The sequence below is a fragment of the Amblyomma americanum genome, chromosome 1 (assembly GCF_052857255.1).
Source record: "Amblyomma americanum isolate KBUSLIRL-KWMA chromosome 1, ASM5285725v1, whole genome shotgun sequence".
In the NCBI taxonomy this organism is placed as follows: Eukaryota; Metazoa; Arthropoda; class Arachnida; order Ixodida; family Ixodidae; genus Amblyomma; species Amblyomma americanum.
The window spans coordinates 141721330-141731563 of record NC_135497.1 but is presented as its reverse complement, the minus strand read 5'-3'; the positions used below and the strand labels follow the sequence as shown (position 1 = coordinate 141731563).

At 48.8% G+C, this 10234-nt stretch overlaps 1 protein-coding gene across 1 annotated transcript; it reads left to right on the top strand.

Moving 5' to 3' along the window:
• Nucleotides 1-570: 570 nt before the first annotated feature.
• Nucleotides 571-6889, top strand: LOC144113909 (tubulin beta chain-like). The gene is made up of 4 exons (XM_077647299.1): nucleotides 571-600; nucleotides 3863-4095; nucleotides 4400-4836; nucleotides 6609-6889. The coding sequence occupies exons 1-4, from the start codon at nucleotides 571-573 to the stop codon at nucleotides 6788-6790; spliced, it is 882 nt and encodes a 293-aa protein (XP_077503425.1). The 3' UTR covers nucleotides 6791-6889.
• The last annotated feature ends 3345 nt before the right edge of the window (nucleotides 6890-10234 follow it).

The following is a 10234-nucleotide window of genomic DNA, read 5'->3' as shown; positions in this document are numbered from 1 at the left end:
TTCTTAAAATTTTAAAATCAAAACACTCATCCCTTTTCTGTTCATGACGAAAAATTCACCGGTGTTATGCTCCCACGTGCTTTTCCTTTTTGTTAACTGCGTTCAGGTGAATAGCCACCCGATTCTTGGCCGATCCCCCAGTGTGGGTATGTGCCATCTTTTGATAGGCTAACAACAACTACAACAACAACAACTCGGCAAAGAAGAAGAAAGGGCCCTTCTTTTCTTTTTAATCACTCGTAAATTTCACCCAAGGCAAAATAGCTTGGCACCATTTACCCTGTTCTATGGGGTCTCCCCACTGAACCCTGGCCAATCCCCTGTCGTGGGTATGTGCCATGTCACGAAGGCAACAACAACAACGGCCCTTAGTGTCCATTGTGCTGATACGACCCGACGCTGTTCTACGGCTGTTCTATGTCGCCTCCCGCTTCATCTGGCCTCGCTGCTGAAGCGTGTCTTGGTGCTGCTGATCCTGTAAACTCCTGGTGAGGCCGTTCCGCGAGTGGGGGATTTGGCCAGGTTTTTTACCTTTTGGATGTAGGCTTCATGTTTCTTAGGCTTACGGACATGGCTATGTCTTCCTCGGGCACAGGTCCGGTAGCCTGGTTCGCCAGTTTGCCTAAATTCTTTTTGCCAAGCGTATCCCTGTGGCTCTGGTCCCTGTAGGAGATGGTTTATTAAGATCAAAAGCTCTCATATGATCCAGGAGCAGCTGAAGGCAGCGACCATTCGATATCTTGAGATTTCCGAGGTTCGACCATTTGCCAAAAGAAGAATTCTGTGCAAATCACCTGATTTGGATTGTGTTGCAGACTTGCTGCAGTGCACCTCTTTTGCCTCACTCCCGGTGAAAGCGTTTATTCCCGAGCAACTCGCCTGCGTAAAAGGAATAATCCGCGGTGTGTATCCCTCCGCTACGCCAGAAGAAATTCTTGGACTTCCATGATGCCGGTGTGGGCATCCTCTCAGTTTACCGCTGCAACAGAGGCTGGAGGCTCTCGTATTCCAACTGAGTCTGTTATAGCAACTTTTGCGGGCTCCTCTTGCCGATTGGAAATCAAAGTCTGGCCCATTGTCTACCGTGTTGACCCACTGCAGCCCCGTCCATTACAATGTAAGAACTGCTGGCGTTTTGGTCAGAGTGGCAAATCTTGCAAGTCGGCAACGCGCTGCCGCGTTTGCGGCGGTGCTCATGCTTCAGACGTCTGCACTTCTAAGTCTGATCTCGCAGCTGACGATCCCACCTGCCCAAAGATGAACAGTGTGTCTTGGACATTATTCAGCGCGATAGGTGCTCGCGCGCGGATGCTTATGCCCTACTTGATTAGAAGCATTGTGCTTTAAAGGTGAGCGTGCCCTTGGCCGGTTGGAGAGGATCAGCAACAAAAAATTTGGTATGCGTCGGGACACTTTGCTCTTTCTGTATAAGACATGTGTACTTAAATTTGGCTCTGTTCTCTTTTCTGGGTGCACAAGGTACAAGCTTGAACCCCGGTTTGTTATTGAGCGACGCGCTCTGCGCCTTTGCTTAGGTCTGCCTAAATCAGTTGCTAACGCTGCGCTGTACTTGGAGGCGCGGATACCTGATCTAAATTTGCGGCTCAGCTTCTCGCTGTGCGGACGTTTTTAATGTCTTTGGAGCCTGTTCCTGAATTGGCTAACCCTATATTTACAACGAACCCATCTCTGTTCTTTGGTAATTTTTGGCCTAGGTATAAGCTTCCTCAGGTTGTGTTCACTAATTCCCTGCTGTCAAAAATTTCTGTATCAATAAATTCTGTAGTACCAGTTAACCACCGCCGGGCTGATACTGTAGTCCCCTTTGACGACACCTTCCCAAGGAATGCTAAGAATCTGCCTGCAAATGTTTTAAATGGGCTTATTAAGGAGTGTCTGGATAATTTCCCTAACCATACTGCCGTTTTTACAGACGCCTCCCAGAAAAATGAAAAAGCAGCCATTGGCATTTACTCAAGGGCTCTTGAACAGAGTTATTCATTTCGGGCTGCTGACTATACCCCTATTTTTGTCGCCGAGTTTCTGGCCATTAAGTTGGCCTTAATAAGAAATCCCTGCAGTATCTCTCAGGTTGTTATACTTTCAGACAGCCTTTCCGTCTTGATAGTGCTCGAAAAATCGAGAGATACTCCTATGAGCCGTTCCCTTCAATTTCTTGTTCCACCACATATTACAAAAGTACGCTTTCACTGGGTCCCTGGGCACTGTGGCATTGCTTCTGATGAGAGAGTTGATTTTTTTTTGCAAAGTCCGCCCTTGGTGGACCTATTGTCCCGTTCGCCCCTAATACTGTCTACTTGACTGCAGCCAGCGTCTCCAGTACTTGAGCCATGAGCCTCTCCTTGCTGCAGCGAATTTTCAACACCTGGCATTTCCTTGGAGTGCGCGGATGTGCAGTTCAAGGCAATGTGAAGTGTCCACGACCCTACTGCGCTGCAGAATACCGCGACTAAATCTCTACTTATGTCGATCAGGGATATTTCTGACCACCCTCTCTGAGTCTTTGGCGAAATTGAGTCCATAGATCACTTTTTCCTCTTTGCGGTTAACTTCTCGCCGTACAGTTTACTTAGAGATCCCCTCGCTCGACCGGGGCTTGCTCTATTTATTCCGATTCTCCTCTCCTTCGGGGCAAGCGCCAAGGGATATGCATTGAAACCAGTGTGCGATTTTATTCACGAATATATAATTGCATCAGGTAGATTCCTCTGCTAGAATGAGAATTCCCTGCTTTTTCATTTCCGTTTTTTTTTAATATTGATTTTTAATCAAAATTCGAGTCTAGGTCACAAAATTATCCCATTACACCACTCCCTGGCCATGAGTGCGTTTGTATCAGCATTGCACCCTGGCCAATCCCCCGCCGTGGGTATGTGCTATTAAGCCTGAGGTCATCATCATCGTCATCAACTCGGGCAATGCGATCGCGGCTGCTTCTTTCCAAACAAGCTTCGCGATCATGCACCGCCTCATGAAACAGCTTATGACATATGATGCAGTGAAAAAGCACTTGGCTTTTAGCACACGTACAGAAACATGCCAACGTGGCCGTGCAAAAACGACACAATTTAGCAGACTTCTTTCTACACAGACCAAGTAATTATGTCGGCCATATTAAGAAATGGCCTGAAGTGAATATTAAGTGCCATGAACGCGGCTTTATATGATCGTATAACTTCCACACACGTTTAAACATTATCTGCTATCAACAAAAGACCGCATTCCTTGGTGGTGATTCAGCCTGTCAGCGCCCAGTGAACACCAAAACGGCTCGACGTGATAATTACGTGCGCAGACATTTGTGTTTTTTTTCCCTTAAGCAATTATAAGCGTACTATGCTGATGTTCAGGAGAATGAACGCAACTCCCCAGCTACGAAGTACATTGCCTGGAAGCGGCGATCGAGGCCCAGACTTCGCGCTTTACTACCGTGGCCCATTCCTTAATGCGGTATCTATCAGCGAGAAACATATCGAGGCGCGGGCATGATGCAGTTGCGCAGTCCCGCCAGCAGCTGCAGCAGCTGGTGGGCACGGGCAGGCGGAACCTATTTTGCCTGCCGTGCCAAAGGCGCTACTGACATCAGCGCCACCGCATCTGCATGACGTCGGGGCGTGAAGGAGGTGTGTGTAGGGTCCACGCAGAGCTTTTAAATTTGACTCGAATTAATACTGACAAAGGCCACCTCTACTGATCGCTGCCCTAGAATTTGACCATCAAAATAATTTCTTGTCCCTTTAATGCTCGACAATGGTAGCGAGAAATCGAAGAATCACAGTGCTTAAAAATGAGAAAATTTTTCTTGTCCATAGATGTGGTAGGCTTTGCTCCACGTCGACAGAAAGTGCGAATTCAAGCGCATTCAAAACTGCAGGTCTCCGACACCGTCGTCGAGCCCTACAACGCCACCCTGTCCGTGCACCAGCTGGTGGAGAACACCGACGAAACCTACTGCATTGACAACGAGGCGCTATACGACATCTGCTTCCGAACCCTGAAGCTCACCACTCCCACATACGGGGACCTCAACCACCTGGTTTCTGTCACAATGTCCGGAGTCACAACATGCCTCAGGTGACGAAGCTTTCTTTTCTCAGGGATCGTAGTCTATTACTGTCACTCGACATCTCTATATGCGAAGCTGTAGTGAGTGGCACCGATCACTGCCATCGAAGAATGGCCCGATGCCCACAATGGCCACAGGCGCTTAGGCCTGCAAACTACTTCACCACACCTGAAGAGGGAATAGCTTGTGTTGTGTATAACTTCGTAGCACAATTGGGGACATGAATGGCGCGGCGCCTGCAGGCCCTTGTTCGCGGTGCTTAACGCAAAAAAAAAAAGTCTTAAAGCAACTTAAGTAACCATACACACGCAGGTTTCCCGGCCAGCTGAACGCTGACCTGCGCAAACTGGCTGTCAACATGGTGCCCTTCCCGCGTCTGCACTTCTTCATGCCCGGCTTCGCACCACTCACGTCCCGAGGCAGCCAACAGTACAGGGCGCTGACCGTGCCAGAGTTGACGCAGCAGATGTTCGACGCCAAGAACATGATGGCCGCCTGCGACCCCCGCCACGGCCGCTACCTGACGGTAGCCACCATCTTCCGCGGCCGCATGAGCATGAAGGAGGTCGACGAACAGATGCTTAACGTCCAGAACAAGAACTCGAGCTACTTTGTCGAGTGGATCCCGAACAACGTCAAGACCGCCGTCTGCGACATCCCACCCCGTGGCCTCAAGATGTCTTCGACGTTCATCGGGAACAGCACGGCCATTCAGGAGCTGTTCAAGCGCATTTCAGAACAATTCACTGGTCAGTCATTTATCAGAATTGCTCGAATTACATTCTACTCACAGCACAGCCTGCAGTTCACACGTACAATCTGCAGTTGCATAGAGCGCCTACTTCATCGTTCAAGGGCAACTTTGGTATTATTATTTTTTTTAATCTTAAGGTGGCGCTCCCGTAATATTGCTTAAAGCCCTCTCTGTTCGTTGCAATCTGTTGTTAATAGAACTGTGAGTAAAACAATCATCAAAGAGCAAAAAGCAGAAAACCTAAACCAAAACAGGGGTGTGTTGGATGCGGTGTTCTTTTGTGACAAAGATGACGTCACAAACAGTGTCGGCAAAACTTTTGTACGCGCAGTTCACTGACAAACCACAAGCTGCAAGGAACGACCCCGTTCATTAAACATCTCAGATGACAAGCGCGACATTTCCCTGTTCACCAAGTGCAGACCGTGTATCAAGGAGGGGTAATGTTTCCGACGTTACAAATTTAGCAGTGCCCGTAAAAATCACTCATAAAGAGGTAACGAAGCGGCCACCTTTAAAGAGACTCTGAGGACAAATTCAAGTTGGCCTGTATGGAAATGTAGCAGCGTTCTAATTGCGAAAGACACTTTTATCACTACAAAACGGAGCTTCTACCACTAAGGCTAGGCGAAAGGGAAAGAGATGGGCATTTGTTCCCGTGCCGTGGGGAGTGAGCTACCTCAGACCTAGAGTCACTCTACTCAGACCTAGATACCCTACACAATCTCTAGAACTTCCCCCATTCAACCCTGCGCACCTCTAACCCGAAGAGTGGACAACCCAAACGGGGACAAAGGTCCGTCCCCTTCCCTAGCCAGGTAAAGGTCAAAAAATGAAATACAGATTCCGCCATCACCGACCGTTTTTGCAAGCAAACTACAGTGCTTGAAGAGTTTTCTTCCTTTTTTGTTTTTTGGTCGTGGATCCCTGAGGCTAGTCTACATCGCTATTCACTAAGCGGTGGTCACGAATTTCGCTTGTCTTGACGTCACGAGTTTGAATCGAGAAGCGGGAAAATTTTTAAATCCAATTTTCTCGACATAATGCGTATTTTGTTGCCGGATAAACATCTACATACCCCATAAAGAGCCGAAAATCGATTTTTACTAAAAGCAAATGTCGGATGTAGTTACGCCCGTTAGATGGCGAGCGTGTGTGAGCACTCCCTCCTCACGCTAATCCGCTCCGCCGCTCAGCATACAAAAGAAAACTTGGATTATTCCACTTGTGTTGCAAGTTTAGGCAGGCCTATTTTTGGACGCCATCGCTCAATCCGATCCTCATGATCGAGAAAGGCGCTTTTTGAAATCGGATACTCAGGAATTATGGACAAAAGTATTTTTAAGCGGGAAGCCGTTCATGAACGCAGTTTTCTCGTATAATGCAAGATTTCACTAAAACAATCAATATATCCGAAGATCACCCGAGGCAGTCTCTTAGTTTTTTTTCTATTCACGTTTTCGCTATCTTCAAAAGCGTTCCGGTGCGATCGCTGGAAACACTTTAAAAGAAAGATTTTGCTACATATCAGAATAATGGACCATTACCTTCAATATTTCCTTAACAGTGTCTTACAATTTTCCAATTTTCAAAATTTTTGCCGGAGAAAGCTGGACTGGGTGGCGCAGAAACAAAAATCCGAGCAGCTGGGTAACTTGGTGGAAATAATTCGGACGGATAGAATTGAACTAGCTGTATAAGTTCCGCTGCAATTCGTGAAAGCCTACAAAAACAACTAATATTCGTGGTGCCCGTCTTAATTTGCAGCCATGTTCCGCCGCCAGGCCTTCTTGCACTGGTACACTGGGGAAGGCATGGACGAAATGGAATTCACCGAAGCAGAGTCCAACATGAATGACCTGGTGTCCGAGTACCAGCAGTACCAGGAGGCCACAGCCGACGACGAGGGAGAGTTCGACGACGAGGACGCCCTCGCCGACACTGCCTGAGACACCGCCACCGAAATTCCCATTTGGCTTGCAGAGTTCCGATAAAATAAACGATGTATATTAGGCAAGCCAGGCTACTGGCCATGGCGAGCATTTGGTTTTACTAGAAAAAAAAATTGTTTGGTGTGACGCAACACAAAACGATATATATTCGCAATAAAGTCCCAGCATGAGTTGGAAATAACGGCGAGAGCAAGGCTGTTCTATCACTTGGAGGCGTGTAAGCTCCTGTTCTTGTTGCTTGGCAAAAAGAGGGCGCCGCTACTGATGGTGACAGCGCTCCATAGCGCCACAACGAATGCAAGTATGCTGGCGCTACCAACGCGAACGAGGACGGCTTAAAGAAGCCTCGGAGACGTTGTATGTTATATACAATTAGCAGCTGATCATCAATTTAACCGTAGGTGAAATCTCCGCGACGTGCGGCACGAAGCGCGGTGGTTGCACCATGTGCTCGTACACTGATATTGGGAGGGGGTGGAGGATGTTCGCCCCCAATCCTCAAAGCGAGAGGAAATTTTATACAGGAAAACCATGCTGAACTCAATTTAGTTTTACAAAAAAAAAAGTCGAAGAAATGCATGGTTCAAACGGACCTCCCCCACCCCCCCCCAACCGCCCTCTCCAAGAGTGACCCCTATCCACGCCCGGTACCGGTGGACCATCAGAACAGAGTTGGATTAAATGCTTCAACGGTTGTTTTCTCATAAATGCTTTTGACCAGCGCAGCTGTTGAACGCTTTCGCGATTGAGTGTAGACCATGGTGTAAGAAAATATTCTTACACCACGGTGCAGACACTCCACCAGCACCTGTGCGGAGCGTGCTCGAACGGCTATTGGGTGTTCGCGGTGACGTACACGCGGTAGGGTCAAGACCAATTTCCCAATCATCTCATCTCACAGAATCTGAGCACCAGGCCAGGGGAACATTAGAGACCGATGGGTACGCGGCGGCAGGGGGTAGAATCCCGCACCTCCCGAAAACAAGGCGGATGGCATGCGCTAGGGCACCGCTACGGTGCACGCCACAAGTGAGCTTCCCTGTAATTAAGAGACTGCTCGAACGCGGAGTCCATAACATTACAAGAACTTCGAGAGGTCCACATACAAGCCCAGAACCTTTGATTAGGTGCTGCCGGACGACACATACTCAATCAGCAATAGGCCTGCATCACTATCTCCGCAAACAATACATCACTAAGAGCACTCCCTACCCAGATCTGCACTTCGATCCATGTCAAACCATTACCGAGGAACATGCACCCCCACCGTAATCAAGGTCGGAGAAAGGCGCGCGAGGCAGCGCGACATAAATGGTATGGGGATGCGTTTGGGTGGATGCCACCTGCGATGAGCATGGAGCCACTGCGGTTGTCCGCAACCCCCACATAGCCTCCCTAACTTTCGAGCTTCCTTCAGGCACCACCCCTGAGGGAGCCGAGAAGACCGCTATTGCTCTGGCATACACAAATGTCGGTTACATCATCAGTGAGTCAAAAACAGCCATTCTAAACTATGCCAGGAACAGGGTTCACCACCCTGCACAATCCCTGGTGCACCCCCCCCCCCCCCTATTCTAACGCGCTGAGCTCATCTGAATGCTTGCGCACTTGGGAAATCCCAGCAACGAGGCCGCCGACTCCTTAGCCCGAGAGTCTAGAAGTCGGGCACAGGCGGTCCTCGTGGGGGCTTTCTCGAAGGAGCGTATGCACTCGTTTGCTGAGCTCACCACAAACTCCCGCGCTGAGCGCCCTCATCTCCCGCCACCCCACCCATCCCTTACTACCGCAAAGAAATCAGTCTGGCGTCCCCTGCAGACGCACACGCTACTTACACCAGCCCATCTCTATAAATTTAAGCCGGTACCCCCATATGCACCTTGTGCTCCCGCCCCAAGGCCACCCTTGCACACATCCTCCCGTCATGCCCGGCGTCCCCTCCCCCCGCCGGGCTGGTGCCTCTCCGAACCTGGGAGGACTAGGACACCTCGTTGCGGTCAACGGACCTGACCAGGCAGAAGATCGTCGTCAGCCAGGCACCGTGTCACAAGAATGGATGCATTGTATTCTTGCTTCTAGGTCATAGATAAGCTTACCTATCGCCATTTTTCCTACACTGAATTATCGATATACCGGTATATCAATTATTTCGTGAACCCCTTCGAGTTTCATAATCCAGGTTCGACTGTAATATTTTATTTACGAACACAAATAAAGTGACCCGTTACAGTGGCTTTGGCGTTCAGCACCTGATCCCAAGGTCCTGGGTTCGATCCCGTCCGTGGCGGCCGCATTTCGATGTAGGCGAAATAAAAAAACGCCCGTGTGCTGTGCGATGTCGTTGTATGTTAAGGAATCCCATGTGGTCTAAAATCCGAAGCCCTCCACTACGGCGTCCCTCATCGCTCGTGTACGAACCACAATTCACAAATCGAGCGCTGAAAATGTGCGTCGCACGCAGCATCAGGCCGAACTGATCCTCTTTATGAGTGGCAGCTCTAAGTGGTTTAACAGAGTATACTGGGGGGCCCGTCCATATGCTACGTTTTCGTTTATATTAGCTCTAAGTGGGCCACATGCAAGAATATCTGGTACGGATCCAATTGGACTTATTTTTGGAAATGTGGCGGAGAGTTTGAAGTCTGCTTCACTTCCGCCACCGGTTGGCCCGGTATATTGCACTACCTCCGCAATCGGCCTTGTCTTCAACGCGTCTTTACTATCCTGTCTTTCTATCCCATCTTTCAACTCTCCTACTATCTGCACGTGGTAGCGATTGTGGCTCGGCTTGAGCCAGTGAGCAGGCCTGTGCACTTTCCTTTTTTCTTCCTGGCAACACAGACAGACAGCAAACCATAGGGACAGGAACTGCCGCTACGTTTATGCCTATGGTTTGTGTGTCATGCATGCTCGCCTGCGGCCTACTTGGAGCTGCAACTTGATTAGGAAGCCAGCGGTTAACCTTTCTATAAGTGTTCCAGTTGGAATGCCCCTCCTATTCCATTTGAAGCTTGCAATTGGTTCCAAGTAAATAATGGGATATTTTCCGATTGGAAGCAAACAATTTGTTTTGTGTGGGCCGGCATTACAATTGGACGCTCCAACTGGCCTTCCAATGGGTTCAAAATATACATGGGAGGGCACAACCAATTTTAATGGCCGCCTTCTTAGATTCGAGAAACCGAAACTATGCCGCCTTTTCGTCCCCTGACGTCATACTCACATAGTTCTACCTGGATCATTCCACGCCAAACATCCCAGGCGTTGCGCTCGACCATCTCCAATTCGTTCAAAAAATTCGTGGAAACATCGTAATGTGCGTAATGAAAGCCTGAAGCATTTTTGCCTAAAAAATTTATTCGTGAAGTGAGGGAAGATTGAATATTCAGAAAAAATGAGAAAACAGGCACTGCTAAATAAGCAAATATTTAGAAAACACTCCAA

Bases quoted from the DNA above. Each gene is read 5' to 3' on its own strand.
- LOC144113909 (XM_077647299.1), top strand. From the start codon at position 571: ATGGCTATGTCTTCCTCGGGCACAGGTCCG. The intron at 601-3,862 runs GTAGCCTGGTTC...CCACGTCGACAG, and splicing joins CTTCCTCGGGCACAGGTCCG to AAAGTGCGAATTCAAGCGCA. The intron at 4,837-6,608 runs GTCAGTCATTTA...CTTAATTTGCAG, and splicing joins CATTTCAGAACAATTCACTG to CCATGTTCCGCCGCCAGGCC.